The 21,748-nt window shown below is 36.4% G+C and overlaps 1 protein-coding gene across 1 annotated transcript in view; it reads left to right on the top strand.

The window, feature by feature from the left end:
* Positions 1–21,748, top strand: part of mtus1b (microtubule associated tumor suppressor 1b) — a 46,075-nt gene that overhangs the window by 14,192 nt on the left and 10,135 nt on the right. The window contains exons 4-7 of the mRNA XM_077205022.1: positions 3,094–3,285; positions 5,625–5,765; positions 7,072–7,176; positions 19,561–19,790. Coding sequence (XP_077061137.1) covers positions 3,094–3,285; positions 5,625–5,765; positions 7,072–7,176; positions 19,561–19,790 — 668 coding nt within the window. The remainder of the gene's footprint in view (positions 1–3,093; positions 3,286–5,624; positions 5,766–7,071; positions 7,177–19,560; positions 19,791–21,748) is intronic.

The raw sequence follows: 21,748 nt of genomic DNA, 5'->3' as shown, positions 1-21,748 counted from the left end.
GGGCTGTCCCGTAACTTAACCTTCCTCTGTGACATATTCTTTCCTTTCTCTGTCTCTTTTGCGTGTTTCCTCTTTCTTTCATTACATGTGGTTGCAGGGATATGTTTGGGTGCATGTGGTTTCAGGGGCCAAATTCTACATGTTTGTGTGTGTCATGTTTCAGTGTCAATGAAAAGTAAAATTGAATCAAAGAAAGAAGGTCACATTCCAACTAGACAATCGTCATCTTGTTTCTACACAGAGACCACAGGCCCACACTGTGACTTTTGCTCCACAATTTAATAGTTGACAATCAGGGGAAAGTTTTGTGTTGAAGGATATCTGTTACGGTGGGGTCAGTCTCAGGAAACAGTGCCATATTTTATGTTCATGATGCAGAGGACGTTTGAAAATAAATAATTCATTTAATGGAAATAAGGGACTTCCATCAATAAAGGTGTAAAGTTTCTCTTACTTTCTTTATGTTTATATATTGGCCTCATCAAGCTGAATAGTTATGGGGATAAAATCAGTGATTTACGTAAAATATTTGTTATAAATAATTTGTATAATTGCTCTTATATATACAGTAAAGCACAAGATTATTGATGTAAATTAGTGGTTCAATAAGTGGACTGTGTTTCAATGATATTTACTAAAGGACATTATTAGCAAAATCTGCACCTTTAAGTCATTATATTTATAAATGTGTTCATATATAGATTTCACTCAAAAATGATTCTGATCAACTGTTATCTTATTTGGATATCACTAAAGTATAAAAGGCCTACACTACCATTCAGACATTTTTCTTTTTAAAAAAAATAAAATAACACTTTTTGGGTTTTTAAAAAAAAAGAAAATAATACTTTTATTCAGCATTAACTTGATCAGAAATGAAAGTGAAGACATTTTTAATGTTACAGAAGATTTCCATTTCACATACATACTGTTCTTTTGAACTTTAGATTTATCAAAGAATGAAAAGAAAGTGTATTACAGTTTCCACACAAATATTAAGCTGCAGAACTATTTTCAGCATTTGATAATAATAAGAAATGTTTCTTGAGCACCAAAATTAGCATATTCGACTGATTTCTGAAGGATCGTGTGACACTGAAGACTGGAGTAAGGATAATAATAAAGTACATTTTAAAATATATTCAAAAAGAAAACAGATATTTTAAGTTGTAATGATATTTCAAAATATCACAGTGTATTATATGTCATAATAATAAATAAATATATTCAAATTTACATTTACAATATCATCACAAATTTATGACACTGTTTCCTGTGAAGTAGGAACCCTGTACACATCCTATCCGCTTGGCCACAAAAATGTAGCTGTGCCACTTGCCGGAGACATCTTTCTATGTGTTTGTTTGCTTTCCTTATCTTGTTTTAGTAGTTGATAGCCCTGAGTCATCAGATAAGTACTTTCAAATTAAAAACCCAAAGTCAGACTTTGCCTGGAAGTGAACAAGCAAAATGCAGTAGCATGTGTTCTCCAAGAGGTGGCATTTATCTCATTTATTGGTCTCGCTGCTTTTGAATTCGGTGCCGTTTAAACACTTAGGAGAGGAAAGAGCAGGGAGTTCAGAGAGTGGTTTCTGGATCAGACTCTGGAGAAAGTGAAGAATCTCGCTGTTCTAGATCAACAGATTCAAACCTGCATGTAAATACACCAGCTGACATAAAATGATATTTGTGTTGGTTGGTCTCCATAGCAGTGCCCCCAGAAGACCTTACATTATGTACAGTACAGGATGTGCTCGTGTGAGGTGTTGTCTCTCTCCCTCTTTAATTCACAATAACACACTCGGCTTCTACCCATTTGAGTCAAACAAGTGTTCTCACACATAGGAACTGATCGGTGGTGTAGAAAAAGAAACAGGATACAGGAAACACACCAAGATTTCCCAGCACACTACTGCACATTTCACAAAGAAAAAGACACAAACACAACTTCCCAATGGTGGTACTACATAAACTGATCAAATTTAATTGAAAGGAAAATGTATTACTTTTTCACTGTGGTGCGGAAATCATATGCACATTTGAGCACATTTGAACAGTTTCGTCTTTGACATTCATCTAAAAAATATGTTAACATTCATAACACCAATGACATGAAATATGTTTTATACATATTATTTTATAATATTATTTACACTACTGTTCAAAGGTTAGGTGTCAGTACGATTTATTTCAAATAAATTAACACTTTTATTTAGCAAGGATGCATTAAAATCTTCAAAGGTGACAGAAAAGACATGTATAATGAAAAAGGAAAAACAGAAAAGATTTATATTTCAAATAAATTATGATCTTTTGTCCGTTCTATACATTAGAGAGAAAAAAACTTAAAAAAAAAAACGTATTCACAATCACAGATTCTAATCTAATTATTGAATGATTTATGAAGGATCATGTGACACTGAAGCACTAATGGTGCTGAAAATTCAGCTTTACCATCACAGGAATAAATTACATTTTAAAATATATTAAAATAAAATGTATAGAATTGAATAAGAAGTTATTTTAAATTGTAATAATATTACACAATATTTCTTTTGTACTATATTTTGTTGAGCATAAGAGACTCCTTTTAAAAACATTTACAAAATCCTGAACCCAAATGTTTGAATGGCTCTGTATATTTCTAAATACTTCATTTGTTTTGCTTTTATTTCTACAGCTGTTAGACATTGCACTAAACTAGGAAAACAGAATGAGTTTTTAGGCACCTGGCAAAATATTTTTTTCAAAAAATGTGTAAAACAGAGTTAAACCATCATATGTTATAATCGCGTGCTAGATGACCCCACACCGCCTTGTATGGTGTACTTCTTGTGAGGAAAGATGATGAGTACAGAAAAATAAAACTGTTGAAATGTCAGTGAGGGTCATCTATGCCCATATCAGTTTGTATGCATGGCTGAATATTCTATTGATATTCTATATGTAACTGCAGTCTTTATTAAATAATTGAACACTCTGTGAGTGCAGCTGGCTGAATAGAAGCGAAAACATAGAGTCTAGCTGGAATATGCTTCGGTATCAATGATGATGGCAAGTATAATTTAATTATTATAACTCTTTTGTGTTTAGGTATTCCAAGGATGCGCACCACAGACAAGTCCACAGTACCCTGCAGCCCAACTTCTGTTTCCAGCTCTTTTTGTAAGGGTCCTCAGAGAGCTGCCTCTTCCAAACTGCCTGTCAAAGGGATACCCACAAGCCCCAGCTCCTCATCGCTGGGAAGTACAATCAGCGAAAGCAACAGTATCGCTGTAAACAAAGGTGCGTGTCTGTGAAGAGTCTTAAAGGGATAGTTCACCCAAAAATGAATTTACTCACCCTCAAGCCCTCAATGTGTGGTGATGGCGCAGTGGATAAGACACATGCCTTTGGTGTGAGAGACCCGGGTTCGAATCCACTGTGAGACACCAATGTGTCCCTGAGCAAGACACTTAACCTCTAGTTGCTCCAGAGGCCTCTGAAATATAGCAATTGTAAGTCGCTTTGGATAAAAGCGTCAGCTAAATGAATAAATGTAAATGTAAGCCATCCTAGGTGTATATGTCTGTCTTCTTTCAGATGAACACAATCGGAGATATATTTAAAAATATCCTGGCTCTTCCAAGCTTTATAATGGTAGTGAATGGGGGGGCGAGATTTTAAAACCCCAAAAAATGTATCATCCATCATAAAAGTACTTGACGCGGCTCTGGGGGGTTAATAAAGGCCTTCTGAAGCTAAGCGATACGCTTGTGTAAGAAAACTATCCTTATTTAAAGCTTTATTAACTGTAATAACTAGCTTCCGGCAGACGACCGTACACATACTGCGCACATCGACTTGCGCCACACGAGTAACCCGTGCCGCAATGTATGTAGGAGTATCGTAAGCTTAGACGCCTCTCGCGGTTTAAACCAATAGGGCTGTGCAACAAACTCAAGCATTTCTTCTCTCATATCTAAATCCTCCGACATTTCTTTTAAAGTTCTCATTTTAGACTTCTAATTTGTGACCGGTGTTTTGTTTTGCTCTATCCTTTGCTCTTCCACATTCGTCTTGCGTTGGGTCAGAGGTCACTTTTCCCGCCGCAAATCAATGTGTACATCTTATTATAGTTATTATTATTAATAATATATATATATATATATATATATATATATATATATATATATATATATATATATATATATATATAGTTAATAACGTTTTAAATATGGATATTTTTCTTACAAAATCCCATATTTTCGCTTCAGCAGGTGTTTATTAACTGTTTTGGGTTTTTGATGCATTGTTTTGGGTTTCAAAATCTCGCCCCATTCACTACCAATATAAAGCTTGTATTTTTTTTCATATATCTCCGATTGTGTTCATCTGAAAGAAGAAAGTCATATACATCTAGGATGGCTTGAGGTTTTGTAAATAATGGGATGATTTTAATTTTTGGGTCCCTTTAAGTCCCTATCCCTTTAAGTCACCATCTGCATCTTGACAGTACATTCCTCTTTCTCACGCTGCATATAATCATTTTCTTATTCATTATTTTGTTATATTGTTTTCCAGTAAAAAATAAACAATAAATTCACCAGATAAATGAAACATGTATATGGAAATCAGTCATTATCATATTCGTATATCATAGTACCATGGTTTTAACATTTGAGATACATAGTTTCTCACACTTTCTCTCTGAGCTTCAATGAAATATTCAGGGCTCAGACTGCCCTCATTCCTTTTCTCAGGTCAAAGGTCACATCTGCTCAGAGTTTAGCAGTGACTGTGAGCAACTCATATACAATATGATCTCTGCCATTCCAAAGCTGTGCGCTGTAGACATTAATCACAACATCCTCCACACAACACCCTATCAGAATTATGATTAGTTTATTCCCACACTTTCTTGCTGTCCCATACTCTGAACTTAAATTCAAGAAAAAACAAAAATCGCCACTGGTTTGCCATGGTAAATTAGAGAAATGAGTTCTAGTTTCAATAGCAATGCATGTGAATGTGTTTGGCTAATGAATAAAGAAGATTTTCAAGGTAAATTCCCGACAGAATTGCTCATTAATATTGACACAAAAGCCTTTTATTTGAACGATTAACTGATAAAGTAATCATGTTGTTGTGCTGGGAACAATCGCTTAGCTTTGTTTCTAACTGATCTAGTCTTTTACTAATTGCATTTTTTTTAACATATTAAATAAATCATTTGAAGAATTCAAGGAATTGGATCTTTATTTTAGTTTCTTAATGGGTGGTATGTTTCTACATATACACATAATCAGAATGTTTTATTTATATTTTATTTATAAGATTTATTTACCTGAGAAGAAACTGCGTAAGATATAAAGACGTGTTGTCAGATATATATATATATATATATATATATATATATATATATATATATAGACATTTAAACATCAACTTAAAAACAAATATCACTGAATTTAAGTGAAACAAAAATGAATTAGCAAAGTGCATGAAACAAGACAGTATATTTATATTCAAGATATTTTCTCTAAATACAGAAAAAAAGATAAAATATAATTTGAAAATAGGGTTTTTCTGCATTGTACACAATATTATTTTATAATGTGATGTGGTGATTTGTCTTTGATCAGTTCCTGTTGAAGGGATGAAGAGTGAGGAGAAGTCTGTCAAACAATCACCCACATCCCAGATTCAAGGAAAGTCTCTAGTTATCAAACCTGTATCAGGTCACCGCAGCAGAGCAAGCTCCACGCCGTCTAAACCCTTGGCAGGTGAGGGAAACGTGACGTTTTAATCTTCTAATCTCACTTACTCTCTCTAACACTTATTTTCATGTTTATCAGAGTCCACATTCATCTGTCTCTCATCATTCATTATTTACACATCAAAACAGGCTCAAATGGAAACTCACTCTCATTGGTGTCAGATATTCTATAATCATTAATCAGTGGGAAAGCTCTGATTGTCTTAAGCTAATGACACTGCAATCAGAACTCCTTTGATGTTATTTTAGTTCAAAATCACAATCTGATTACAACCATATACCCCTCTTAATAGGTTTTTAAAAAGATTCTAATTCCCTAATTTGTTATTGTAATTCCTCTTCTATTGTTATGATAGAAATAGATTCGATTAGATCTTTTAATATTGAAGGTAAAAAAACGTAATGCAAATCATATATAAATATCCTCTTCTTTAGTATTTTTCAATTGTTTAAAAAATATCCTTACAACATCCACAAAATAAGATAGATTGACCCTAGAAGCACAACTAGAAGCATTAAATATTAAGAGATATTTAAAAAATTTGTATCTTGGATATATCAATATATATATATATATGAAATCACAAAAAACCTTAATATACATTATCATTGAAAAGTTTGTAGTCAGTAAGATTAGTTTTTTAAAGAAATTAATGGTTTTATTCAACAAGGACATATCCAATTGATAAACACTTGACAGTAAATACATTTATAATGCTTTATTTCCAATAAATGCTGTTCTCTTGAACTTTCTCTTTGAAAAAAAAATTATAGCTTTATATAACTTTTTCTTGTGCACCAAATCAGTATATTATAATGATTTCTAAAGAATCATGTGCCTCTGAAGACTGCAGTAAAGACAATTCAGTTTTGCCATCCCAGGAATAAATTACATTTTAAATATATATTCAATTAGAAAACATTTAGGAAACAGAATTATTTGTAAATCGCAATAATATTTCACAATGTTAGTGTTTTCCCTGTATTTTTGATTACATAAATGCAGCCTTGGTGAGCATAAGAGACTTCTTCGAAAACCATTACAATATTTTACCAACCCCAAACTTTTGACGCCACAGAACAAGATAAGCATATTATTTATAGTTAATATCGATTGTCTTGCTAATTGCTTGGAGTGTGAAGATGGTTGTGAAGGTTTAGCGGCATTCTTTCTGCCCCGCCCTGTCCCACCCACTGCCATTAAAACACGAATGCACATACAGCCTCTACAGGACATCTGACTCAGTCACTTAAACCTTCCATTGCACAATCTGTTAACATGAAGTTTGATTTCTTCTGCACTATTTTAATAGGGCTGAAAGGCCCAGCTGTGACCAGCCATGTGACACCTAAGACTAACCAGAATGCTTTGCAGCGCAGTGGATCTGCACGGCTTATTCGTTCATCATCAATAATAGGTAAGGAGAGAATTTGATTGTGTGTGTCTGTATCCATTTACCATTGTTGTGTTGTCTATAGAATAATGTGATCAGTCTGCACTGATGTGTTTATTTAGTCATTTCACTTATCTACTTGCCATTAGTTCGGTATAATTAAAAACCTGCATTCATGAGTAAACTTGTTTTATTCCAGAGGTGTTGAAAATAGCATATCATAATTTTAGTGTTTTTTTTTTTCACTGAAAGTTAGGATGAAATGGAAGTTGTAATAGTCTTTTCTTCCCTATTCTGACTGGGACTTGATTTTTGTCCATGGGGAATTGCTATCGCTGTGATGTCACGTGAGTGACAGGTTGTCCCAACCTCATGCTAGTAAACACGTTATCAGAGAAGAGATATATAAAATCAAAATGTTTACATGTGTAGTTTTATATTTCTCCGTCATTTTTAATTCAATTATGCTGTTGCAATGCTTAATGGGATTCTAATAGCTAGTAGCGTTTAGTTTGCCTGACAGACTTTAAGTCGTACTTGACAGCACCATGGAAGCGAATCCAAGTGCTGATGATACGTTAGATTCAATAGTAGAGGTGTGAATAAATTCTAGCCATTTCATTCTTATCTAACGTACAGTTGGAGAACGTAATAAAACTTGAGCGTTTACACATCTGCAACCCATATTGCTCCGTGACATGTTAATGGTCGATGATTTGATTGGACAGAAGACGTGAAGAGAAGCTGAAGTCCGCGGTGATGTCATAAAAATCTGTGATCCATTTTAGCGGAAGTGAGAGACTAAGTTTTGTATGCTTATATCTCCTAAATGTGAATTTTTGGTCGATGATTTGATTGGACAGAAGACGTGAAGAGAAGCTGAAGTCCGCGGTGATGTCATAAAAATCTGTGATCCATTTTAGCGGAAGTGAGAGACTAAGTTTTGTATGCTTATATCTCCTAAATGTGAATTTTTTCACTGTTGGAACACGCCAGCTTAATCATAACCTTAAGGCTAACATATTCATACTAAGAGCTAAAAAACTAAAATTGTGTTAACTAAAAACTGTTTTTGCTTCCAATCAAAGTTTGTAATGTTATGATTCACTTCATAGCTGGTTGCCTTGGTTCATGCTTTAATGAAGACTTTTTGAAATCACTATGGGAGAAATGAATGGAAAAAATACTTCCGGAACCAACAGAACCATTACGTATCGCCATTTCAGGAGTTGTCAACTTTGTAGTGTGTATGTGCCCTCTTGAAATATTTTGTAAGTCTGTTCTGTTAAGATGAATTGTGGGTTTAATTCACACTTTCAATTTATTTTTTCCTTGTCTCCAGTGTAGAACATAAAAACCATAGACATCCTCAGTCCAAAATTCCAGTCACATTCACAACAAGGTTACCCAACCAATGCACATTTATTGGCATTTCTTGCCTTTCTGTCTTGTTTTACTTACAAACATCTTGACTTTAACACAATTTTACCCACAAGCACCGCCTATTGACCACCCATTGACTGTTCCTAATTTGTGTTGCTCTGGCCGTGCAGCTGTTGGCCTTTAGTGATGAAAAAGGAAGCACAATAGTGTCAGAACACAGCCAATCATGTGCTGCTTGACGTCTCTCTATTCAACAGTGTCACTCATCAGTATTCTGAGGCGCTTGTTTCTCTCTCACTCTCTTTCTCTCCATTTCTTTTTCTTTATCCAACAAAGGCATCCATTCAGGAAGCCTGCTGCTTGGAAGATACATAAATGTTAAATAGATGTCTGAGAGAAGGCGCCTGAAAAAAGAGAGGAAAGAGGGAGAGAAGAGGAGTTATAAGAAAGATAATGACATGAGGCAAGATTAGGGTCTAATAAGGACCTTATGCCTATGAAATATGAATAAAATGAAATCTATGAAAAAAGAGAATATAGGCGTTCAGTGATCAATTAAATAAAATAAAATAATTCAATAAATTCAAAATAGTTTTTTTATAAATAGTTTATAGAAATAGTTTTCAAATCAATTTTGAAAAATGTCTTAAAGTGTTTTTTTTCTTTTTTTTGGTCCATACAATGAAAGTTAATGGGGACCAACATTGGTCTCCATTGACTTTCATTGTTTGGTGAAATTCTGTTAGAGTCAATGTTTTTTGAGTAGATAGTGAGGTGTTTTTTTTTCTTCTTTTTTCAGAGAATTAAATAATGAAGTATATATTGAATTCTTACCTCATTGGTGTTTTTTTTTTCTTTGTTTTAAGCAACAAAAACAAAACACTTAAAACAAGAAAAAAACTAGAGAATAGTACATATCAAGTTATATGTAGAATACTCTCTAATATCGAGTCTTATTTATTTATTTTTGCACAATTTTGCTCCTCAAATACAGTATGTGATGTTTTATATACAAAAATGTTGCTGTGTAATTGTAAATCATAATTTATTATCTTCAAATGCATCATCTTCCATCCTCACACCCATACTGTAGCCAAGAGAGAGGGAGTGAGAGAACGACATTACTCATAAACCGCCTACTCCCCGCTCTGTGCTCACTCCCTCCCCTTCCCTCTTACATTGCCTCTATCCCTCCATCCCCCCTTCTGAGTGCACGAGTATGTGTGTGTTGAACTACAGAGAGCTTGGCTTTGTGTGTGTGTGTGTGTGTGCGTGTGCAACACACATAAAGGATTAGCGTGTGCACGTTTGCGCGAAAGTGAGAGAGGGGAGCAGAATATATGAGACACTGACTGGTTCAGCATCCAAGAGGACACCGCTGAAAGAGCTGCTCATCATTCCCAATCCAATCTTCATCATCACCTTGGTGTTTCTGTTGGAGTATCAATCTTTATCATTCTTGATTTTCTTTTTTGAGATTTTTTAAAATAGCAAAATTGCTTTTCCCCTATGTTTTTCTTCTTGTTTCACTTAAATTGTTGATTTGACTTCCCCCACTCATCTTAAGAAGACTTTTGTACTGGAATGTGACAAATAGATTTTTCTTTCTATAGTGAACAATCCGTTTTTCTTTTTTTCTTTTTCTTTTTATTCAGCTGAGAAATTTCTTGATTTTCTTTCCCCTATATTTTGTGGAGGATTTACTCTCCTCCAGTTGGACATCGAAGGTCATGTTATGGTCTCCGAGACTTTCCCTATCAAACTTCCACGTGAAGCTCACGGCTAAGGGACTATTCCGCAATCTCCAGCTACTGCCGGGATGCAAAAAAAACACGGTGGTCTTCCATGCAGGTTGGAGAACGTCTCTTCTCCCTTCCTCCATCTCTCAATCTCTCCCATCATCTCTCTATCACCATACGCCCCTTCCCCCCTCCCATATTTCTCCTTTTAACATCCGTTTCCCCATAGTTACCGTTGATCCATCCGTGATTTGAGGAGCGTCCTTGAGCAGCCTTAACCATTGTTTCTTTTTACAGAAGATGCTTACAAAGAATCGTGTGTGTGTGTGTGTGTGTGTGTGTGTGTGTGTGTGTGTGTGTGTGTGTGTGTGTGTGTGTGTGTGTGTGTGTGTGTGTGTGTGTGTGTGTGTGTGTGTGTGTAATATAGTGAAAGGCTCGGTCGCGTGATCTTTAGTGGAGTGATGCCTGTACCAGAGTGCACCATGTGCAGTGCCACAAATAGAAACTGCTTGCTGTGTTGTGTTTTTAATGGGTTTATCTGTGCTATGCCTGCATTCTGATATTCATACGTAAACGGCATTCATTTAAGTGTTTATATAAGCAAGGGGAACAGTATTGATTTTTTGTGCTGGGAGTATATAAAGCACAGATGAATGTGATAGTGTGGTATATCAGGACAGTTAGGGCTCAGCTGATAAGGTAAAATAACTGAATTTCACCTCGCCCTAACCTAAATTCTCCACTGCCCTCCTTTCTGTGTCAAATGAAATTTAGGTTAGGGTTCATGTAAGGATGCTCTTTCCCTATCTGTCTATCTCTCTTTCTCTTTCTTTCTCTCTCTCTCTGGCCCTGTTTACACCTGGTATTAAAGGTGCTCTTAGCGATGTCACACGTTTTTTAGGCCAAAATATTTTTTGTCACATACAGCAAAAATCTCCTTACTATCCGCTAGCTGCCTGTCCCCTGAACACACTGTAAAAAACGCGGTCTCTGCAGACACCCCAGGCTCCACAAACGGCAACAAAAACAAACCGGGCTTACCCGCACCACGAAACATAACAAACTGTTCTAGCCAATAACCGACAAGAAGGATTTGGGGGGTTAGTGCACGGATGAAGAGGAGGGGGGGTCTAGCTAGCCTCTGTTTTGTTTGACAATACTTTAAACGTCAACAAGAAGTGACGTCACCTGACATCGCTCAGAGCACCTATAAGATGCGTTTTGGTCGATCAGATCACAAGTGGACGATGCTAAATACAGGTGACGGTCTCGCTTGTCACGTTTTTTTTTCTTTCGTTTTTATCTCTCTTCCACACAAGTGGTATACTGTTGGTATAGCAGTCTACAGTTTTCACCCTAATGGAAGACACAGTGGAAAATTCCAGAATATTTTTGAACACATACACTCAGAGTGCAGCATCTCCTCATGGTTGTCTCCATAGAAACTAGCATGCTGGATCATGATTATTAACAGACCTGTGACCTGAACAGCAGCTCTGAGTGAGTGAGTGAGAGAGAACTGTTTGTACATGGCGAACGTTCCAGTACACAGTGCACGTGATATTGGTTCAAATTAATCTTTATCTGAGAACACAGCCTCTCTAATCAGACCAAATGCTTTACAAACCCTGATTTTTGGGATGTAATGTTGTGTGAGTGTATGTGTGCGTGTTTGTGTGTGCCAAATGCATGGGTACACAGTGTACTCAAAGTGGGCCACGAAACTCAGACATTCATTACAGCCTTTTTTTTAATCTGTTTATTCATCTGGATTTGATGGCATGCTTTGGACTTGTAGTTTCCATCCCTCATCATGCGATTTAATCTAAACTACCCCTGGCCTCATTCTTATAATTCCAATCCAGATTATTTCCCCAGAGCCACCTTCTGATTCTGTACAGTACATATCTCACTAGCATTCTTGTGTGTGTGTGTGTGTGTGTGTGTGTGTGTGTGTGTGTGTGTGTGTGTGTGTGTGTGTGTGTGTGTGTGTGTGTGTGTGTGTGTGTGTGTGTGTGTGTGTGTGTGTGTGTGTGTGTGTGTGTTTGTGTGTGTGTGTAGGAACTACATCTGTGAAGTAAATGCTTGTACCGGTAGTTTGTTTTATTTATTTTTTTATATATGGTGCCTAGAAGTAGAAATATGCCATTGCTGATCTTTCTAATAGTAGAAGTGTGAAATGCAAAATAATTATATTGTAAGCAATTCACAATTTTTGTCTGATGGATGATTAAATACGTGAAAAAAATATCCTTATCCCTATTCCCTATATATATTTACAAGTAGTTAAAGGAATAGTTCACTTAAAAATGAAAATTCTGTCATCATTTACTCACCCTAAAGCTGTTTCAAACCTGAATTAATTGTTTTCTTCTGCTGAACACGTAACAAGATATTGACTTCCATCGTAGGAAAAAAATTGTATTATTCAACAGAAGAAAGAAATTCATACAGGTTTCAAACAACTTGAGGGTGAGTAAATAATGACAGATTTTTCTTTTTTAAGTGAACTATTCCTTTAAGCAGAGACCCAAACCTTATATTGATTGGAATATATAGAATATAGAGACTTTAAGGTGAGCGCTTCAGACTTGTGATAATAAGCAACTACCTAGCAAACACACAGAAAACCTTAGCAACGACATAGTAATGCACCAAAACCACTCACAACACTTTAGCAACACTCTGGCAATCCATGGCAAACTGTTCAGTGTTTTGGCGGGAAAACAGGAAATCCCAAGCCCTTAGGCCCTGTTCCACACGGAGACGCGTTTAGCTGTACATTTTGTATCGTATTGGCGTTTCGTCCAGACTGATCCGGCGTTTTGGGACAGTGAAACCGCTATGTTTTTAAACCGGGTCCCAGAGTGGATAAATCTGAAAGCGACACCCTTGCGTTTTCGTGTGTACGGCCAATCTGTACATTTTGTGAAACGATGATATCATCACACCACGTGTCAGCATTAGTCACACACCGCTGTCGTGTTGGGTTCGTAGAGCGAACCACAAGATGTTATGCGCATGCTCCAAGTCTTCTTCTCCTTGTTTAGTGTATCTCTGTGGCAGAATTACAGTACCACATACTGGTCTGGCATGTATACCATATTGTTTTCAGTCGGTTTCAGTAGTTTCGTGTGTACGCATATATATCTTGAGACGACGGCGTTTACAAAAAAAATTTAGAACGAGGAAAAAGAAAAGATCGGATAGGGAAAGCTCTGGCTTCGTGTGAATGTGGCCTTAATATCCAAAGAGATCCATAGAAAATCCAAATGAATGCATGTTTGTGTGTGTGTGTGTGTTTGTGTGTGTGTGTGTAATCACACTTATCCTCTTCAGATATTCCCTTTGACTTTCCAGTGAGCCATACCCCTTGCTTACCCCGAATCTAATCTTAAATAAGAATAAATAATAAACTAATTTTGATTGAGTTGTGATTATGGTGGTATGTCGTTCTACCACAGGCCCTGGATGTCGCTCTCTCTGTCCAGCAGACTGGCCACTTTCTGTCTGTCTTCCCAGCCATGCTCAGATAGGTAATCTCACCAAACTGTCACAACAGATCTGATTTAGTCAACTTACAGTCCTTTAGACTGGAAGATTGGTGGTCAAAAGCTACTTAGTTGTTCTGTGCCAGCATTATGGTAAAATGATATGGTTAACAGAAAAATGAATTTAGTGTTACTTCAGCGTTGTACCATTTTATTACCATGTTCTTTGGACATGGTCATGGTATTCTATGATATACCCTGGAAGAATGTGTAAATACTATGGCATTTGGTAATCATATATCAAAGTACCATGGTAGTTCTACCTGCTACAACGTTATATCCGACAGTACTTTTATTTATTTTTTTACATCATTTTTAGGAGAGATATTTTAGGCTGAATTAGACATGAATTTACTTCATTTAATAAAAGAACGATTCCCTTACTTTTAATAAACTGCTGTTCAAAGTTTGGGGTCAGTTTTCTGAAAGACAGAAATACTTTTATTCAGCAAGGATGCATTAATTTTATCCAAAGTGGCAGTAAACAGTTTTACTTTATTACAAAATCTGTTCTTTTCAATGGTGTTCTTTAGAACTTGCTGTTCATCAAAGAATCTTGAAAAATGTATTACAATTTCCACAAAAATATTAAGCAGCACAATTTGTTTTCAACGTTGATAACAATACGAAATGTTTCTTGAGCAGCAAATCAGTCTCAAGTGTGGTGGTGGTGAAAGGAGCGGGGACTCCAAGAGACTAGACTTGACTTGACACAAGAGGTAACATTAAACAACGATCCAGCACAGGACTGAAAACACAGGGAGAATAAATAGGGAGCAAACAAGGCAGGTAACGAGGGATAATAATCATTAATCATGTGACACAAGGAAACACACATGACAAGCCATGTGCTCACACCAAACAGGACTAGAACACAAGCACATGGCCATTAAAACAAATCACCAGCCATGTGCTCACACAAAACGAGACATGAACACGCAGCTAATGAAAACACGCATAAGCCACGTGTTCACACAAAACATGACAACATGAAAGCACACAGCTTGTATAAACCACAAGCTGTGTGCTACACAGCACAAGACAAAACATTACATGAAAGCACGCGGCCAATGTAAACACGAACAGCGTGCCACACAGGACACAACAGACACACGCAGACAGAAGAGCGTACGACCCGTATGCTTGCACGACAAGACAGAGCGAACGAGCGAAGGCTCATCCTGTGCGCTCACAACAGAAATACAAACACACGGAGCATGAGTGTCTGAATCCCGACAGAACCGAAGCGAAACTTGACGTGAAGTGCCGGGATCCAAACACCACGCCCCGCACATGAAATAGGCACACAGGCAAGAGTCCACGGCTCAGACACAGACAAGACAAAACAGGAGTGTCAGGGCTCTGTCACAAAACAAGAATTAAACTAGACAGAAGTGACAGAACCCTGACAATCAGCATATTAGAATGATTTCTGAAGGATCATGTGACACTGAAGACTGGAGAAATGGCTGCTGAAAATTCGGCTTTGCCTCTAAAGGAATAAATACAATTTTAAAACATAATAAAAAGTTGCTTAAATATTCTTAATTAAATAAATGCAGCCTTGGTGAGCATAAGAGACTTCTTTCAAAAACATTAAAAAAACTCCCATCGTCCTCAAATTTTTGAACGGCAGTGTTTTTAGCTGTATCATTAGAGAGTTTTCTCTTCCTAGATATGGCTGTCACATTTTTATTGAGAAGATGTGCTGTAATGTGTTTGAATATGTCTTCTCTTGAATGTGTGGCACTGATTCTGTTTAAGTGAGATAATTCTTTCCATTAAGCAAAATGCTGAAACGTTTATTCAGGCTTTCCTTCAGAACGGGTGCATAATTTCCTCATCTGCCTTCCAGTAATTATGTGGAAGAGTGGAAGCCTTTTTTTCTCAGGGGAAGGCTTGCGGTTTGCTGGTTGTGTGTGTGTGTGTGTGTGTGTGTGTGTGTGTGTGTGTGTGTGTGTGTGTGTGTGTGTGTGTGTGTGTGTGTGTGTGTGTGTGTGTGTGTGTGTGTGTGTGTGTGTGTGTGTGTGTGTGTGTGTGTGTGTGTGTGATAAACAATCTTGCAGTGTAATGAAAAGAGGGTTGCTAGAAACAACAGCATCAAAGGAGCACCACTCTGTCTGTTAGCATAACCATGAACATATCCGGCCTGGGTGTGGACATGCTTGACGGAGCTTGTGTTTGGACGCCTGTGGTAGAGCCCTACTCAGTATGTACATGTGTGGTAGCTAGTTACGGTTTGTCTCCAGTGGAGTGTTTGGGGGACAGCAATCACAGCGTGTCTCCTATCACAGTAGACCATCATAAACACTTATTTGGAGGCCTAGACTGCACACTGATTACACGGTAGTCATGGACTTATCCTGTTCACACATGCACACACACACACACACACACACACACACACACACACACACACACACACACATACACACACACATACACACACACACATACACACACACACACACACACACACACACACACACACACACACACACACACAAGCAAAGACTCTAATTGTATGTGCACTAGCCCAAATTTCACACAGAGTAGTGATGCTATTTTTGAGGTGCTTTGTAATCTAAATCTAATCTAAAGCCACATTCTCCAAGTTCATATTGTACACTTAAGTTTATTTATTTAACCCAATTCAAAAAACTTTCAGTAAACACATCGATCAAATACTCAGACAGTAATCAAGATGCAGCCAATGGACATGGACCCTCACATTTCTAGGGTTTCTCAGAAGTAGTAAGTCATCATAGTTGTGTATATTTATGTAGTAGGGAAAGGAAACTACAACAAATGTATTATTTTTTGCATTCCTATTTTCGCCAATATAGCAAAAGAAGAAATCCACAATAGCATTGTTATATTTCTGTGTCATTCCTTCACACAAACACAGCTGCGCCATTAACTAGTTTTCAAGTCAAGTCACCTTCATTTATAGTGCTTTTTACAATACATATTGTTTCAAAGCAGCTTTACAGTGATAATAGGAAATGAATGCAACAGAGATTGTTTTGCCTGTACAGCAGATCTAGAAAAAAGTGTCTCTAGCTTAATTAAATTTTTAATTTATTAATTTCTGTTGTAAAAAAAACATTAGTTATTAACTCAGGGGCCGCTTACACGACACCTTTTCCACCTGAAAACAGAAAACTTGTAATGCGTTCTGGCCGTTCATTTACACAACAACTTTGGTGGCCTGAGAACACAAATTGCAATCTGTTTCTGATAATTATATATGTATTTTGTTATATATGTGTTTTTTTTAAGATACAAGAAAGTGGCAAAAATGTAATCTAAAAAAATTACAAAAATCATATTTTTAATAATACATAATTATTTGTAATACACCAAACAGACATACACACACATTGGACATGATTCATTCTAGAGTACCATGTATGTAAATACTGTATCATGACATATAATAAATATGGTAATCATTCAGCATCTGATACCTCAATACTGCCACTATACCGATTTGTTAGGGTTTTGAGGACAAAACGTATCTCTGTGCCACGATAATGTCTGTAGCAGCAAAGTATCTCAGGTCAGCAGTGATGTGATCAAAGCTGATGACACAGTCCACTGGGGTAGCAGATTGTGCAGATGTGGTCATGTGACCACAGGCAAGGGCACTGTGTATTATGATGCCACTGGGTTACAGTTATTTAAGGACATTACAGTTACCTCAAAGCACATGTTCCCTCACAACTCATTGAGCCAGAAAACCAATCTCGCTATTTCAAGCCTGCGTTTAAATAATGTAACAGGGACATTTGTCACAGTGATCTTTGCATTATACATCACATTTGGGTTTGGACTGGCAGACTTAGAAAGAAAATTGTTTTACTTGGTCTAAAAAAGAAAGACAAGAAGCATTTTAATGATAATTAGTTGTGCATTCATCATAAACAGGATTACATGTTTCTATTTATTTAAATAATCAAAAGTCGAAAAAAAAAACTAGATATGTTTTCATTAAATACACTGACTGCCTAATGAGTGTTCTTATTAAAGAGTATCAAAGACTAATATGAATGTAGTGTTGTGTATAAACTGTATGTCTGTGTAACTTCTACAGGCGGTTGATATATTGCTATATTGACACTTCACTTCAAACAGTCTCCCTTCATTAAGAGTGATGAATGATGTGTTGATCATTTATTGTGTGACTTAATTTCCAAAATGCACTTAAGAATCTATGTGATCAGAATCTGAGGGTCAACAAAATTCTGAATGTATCTGCCAGCAGGGGGCATCAGAGAGACTTTGTGATTCATGGAAGGTGGTTGAAATGTATAGTTCAAACAATTATGTTGGGATGGGGGTTATCAATGCTCCAAAAAACATCAAAAGAGTAAAGTTCTTACGGCTATATTCAGCTATATTCAATATTGAGCTATATGAGTGTTCTGAAAGCCATACGACAGCTTTTTGCGATAAAGAAATTAATGACAGAATTATATTGTAACGTTAGAACAAGTGAAACAGCGCCGCGTTACCTCAGAAGTTTCATTTGTCTAATAAACTGACCTTTGTGAGTATTAATTCAGCACTTGCGGGTAGTTCGGTAGAATTAAATGTCCTTATTCCTTTATATCCGCGGGACTCGCATGTGGCACTGATATCTGTCTCTCATTAGCAATAGTGCCATGCTTCATACCACAGTCATGTTAAAAACACTCGTCCAGAAACATTATTAGATCCATCAGAATGAAGACAAGTTCCATAATTCCGCTTATGCGTCATCAACCTACGCCTTTGTTATTGTAAGAGGTTAGCGACCCCTAGCGGTGAATAAAATGACATATTGTAGATTTAAGGGTGGCTGTCAAATCAGTCCACTAGTAATATTCAATTTGTAGCTTTCACTGCTTCCATGTGTTTCTTGTGGTTAGTTGGCAGGTTTGTGTGTGGAATATTTTAAGGTTGCTGTGTAAATATAGATTACATTTAAACGAGGACTATATTACCATCCAAGTTACAGTTCTTGTTAAATGTCATCCCTACAGTAGTCCTGGGAGTTTGAGAAAAGCCAAAAGAATAGCAAAATTATGGACACATATATCCAGCCTTCATCTGTACTAATACTCATGTTAAGCTTTAAATATCGCATTATATGGTTATAAACTGATTTATTAAAGTGAAAATGGTTGGTGTAGATATATTGATTGTTTTCTGTACAAGAGATCTGTGAGTCAGTATTCGTCACAGATTATGGGATGGGAAACCATATTTTGACTTCAGTTAGCCTGTAGAAGATGGGGCCAAAATACACTCTCAACACACACACACACACACACACACACACACACACACACACACACACACACACACACACACACACACACACACACACACACACACACAATCTCGCTCTCTCTTTCCTTCTAATGCACTCTTAATGTGCTCTCTGGACCTTAGTGCATTATCATTAAGATTCAATCCCAGCATGCACTAGGACTCAAGAGAGGGCGAATGATTTTTGTGTGCCTGAGTTTGTTGCTTAAAGCTTTTGTTGCAGAGCTTTCTATTAGTCATGTTTATTTCTTTCTTATGATATCATTTAAGTAACTTAATGTTCTTCTAGTGTGTGGGTGTGAATGCGTTTTCTTTCTCTTGAAAACAGTTTTTGGCTTTGAATTGAGGAGTATATGTGATTTTGGACAGTGAAATCATGCTGAACGTAATGACCGCACTGAACACGCGCTCTTTTACAGTGGACAAGAGCCCTAAAGTGCCCAAAGCTGCTGGGCCAACAGCTGGACGGACACAGCAGCACAGCACAGCTAGTCCTCAAGGAGGACCGACGGAGGAAGAGGAAGAGAGAGATCTTCGTCTTCAAAATGAGAAGAAGAGTCAATGCATCCTGCACCTCCGTAAACTCATCGTTAACAGCAATCGGCGCCTGGAGGCTCTCGCCTTGGTTGTGCAGCACATCTTCAGCGAGGTTTGAAAGCTTTTCTTTCTGTCTAGATAATCCTCTATGCAGGTTTTCCCCCTATTCATTTTCTATTTTACTTCCTTGCAGTGATTAGTGCTCATTATTGGTCTGTTGACCTGTAGTGCATTATTGGTCTACGTGCGGAGAGCTGCCTAAAATGGGGTTTTAAATGGGACTGTGTGTGATAAAGCACTAATTTAAGGTTATCCAAGTCTTCTTTAGTAGTACATTGTGACTAGTTCTGTTTGAGAATGATAATTGGCATTATTAAATAAAAAATATGTTTTATTTCATCTTCAGTAAAGATACCTGGAAATTTTACGTCACATTTGACGATTTGCAATTGAGATATAGATATCTGGAACTAACTTTCTTTTACAGATATCAAAAATGTGAAGTTTTTCCATTTAACTTAGTTTTAACCATCACTTAGATTTAAGCACATTTTCAGATAGCTAAATTATATTTTTTATATTATTTTGACGAGTTTAAATTTCAGTATGTGTGTCGAATCAAATTAAGATATTTGCACTATGCTGTTTGGGGTTGGTAAGACTTTGTGATGTTTATATATATATATATATATATATATATACATATATTTATTTATATATTTTAAAGAAGTCTTATATGCTCTCCAAGGTTGCATTTAGTTTAGAAAAATACAGCAAAAAACTGTGAAATACTATTACAATTTAAAATAACTTTTCAATTTTAATTAAAAAAATAATAATTTATTCCTGCTGTTAAAGCTGGAAATGCATTTATTTAAAATCATTTATTCCTGATGGTAAAGCTGAAATATATTTCCTATTTTTGTGAAAAACATATTTTTATTTCAGTGTTCTTTGATAAATAGAGAGTTAAATCAGAATTTATTTTAAATAGAAATCTTTTATAACACTATAAATATAACACGATTTAATGCATCATTGCTAAATAAAATTATTAATTTCTTTCAGAAAAAAAAAATCTTACTTACCTCAAACTTTTGAAAGATAGTGGATGTGAAACATCATTAGATGATCTTATATGATGATTATTCAAATTATTTTCTTCATCTTTTCTATTAGTCTGATTATAATTGCAGATATCTCAAATTTTCATTTCATCCTTTCAAACTGTAATTGGGTCAGTTGCAATTATAAACATCTGAAATGTAATTATGGATATTCGGATGCTGATGCTTGTCATAGTGTATGTGCCTGTTTGTTATGTCTAGAAAACAGAAGTAAGACACGTTTTATATGGTGGTACCATTAACCAGCATTTCCAGGTGTGTTGGAACTAAGAGGGGGATGTTCTCTCACGTTCACTCTAGATGTCATGCATGATTTGGGCTAGTCAATAAGCCAAGTTTGACCTGAGCCTATCATGTGATCTGTTTGCAACCCACTGAAAACAGGTTCCTATTCGTTCATGCTCATCGCCATCAGACCCACACATGGGCCTCTTTAGCTAGATGTTGCACTTGTGCATTGATCTTCCTCTTTTAAATTACCTCTTACCCTCAGCCATTGTTCTGTTAATGAAATGTGGCTACAGTAGCTTTGATAATGACTTTAACCAGCACAACAGAAGCCACACAAGTTTAAGAGGAAACAGTCAGTCTTATTGGGGTCTCTTGTCATCAAACTCTAAGTTTAGGACCTGGCATGATCAAATATCTGGGAGTGTTTGAAAAAGCCCTTTATTTTGTGATTGGCTGTATCCTGGATACAAACCTGTCACAGCGCTAAATCTCCATTTGCTTTCTGTCGGTTTGCAAATATTTGCAGATCAAAAGAGACTGCCAATCACTAGGTGTTACTGAGTATTTAAGGGGTTCTCGTTGGTCTGAATACATCAAATAACTATGAGGTAGACACAATAGCAGGATAGTACTAGAGTTGAAAAGATCAGAATCATTCTCTTTGGTTGTCTTAAAAAAATGATCATTAAAACTGAAATTACAACTAACCAGT

Source organism: Siphateles boraxobius, unplaced genomic scaffold, assembly GCF_051911475.1.
Source record: "Siphateles boraxobius isolate OS27281-9 unplaced genomic scaffold, OSU_SipBor_1 53, whole genome shotgun sequence".
Lineage (NCBI taxonomy): Eukaryota > Metazoa > Chordata > Actinopteri > Cypriniformes > Leuciscidae > Siphateles > Siphateles boraxobius.
This window is presented reverse-complemented; position numbering and strand designations above follow the sequence as displayed.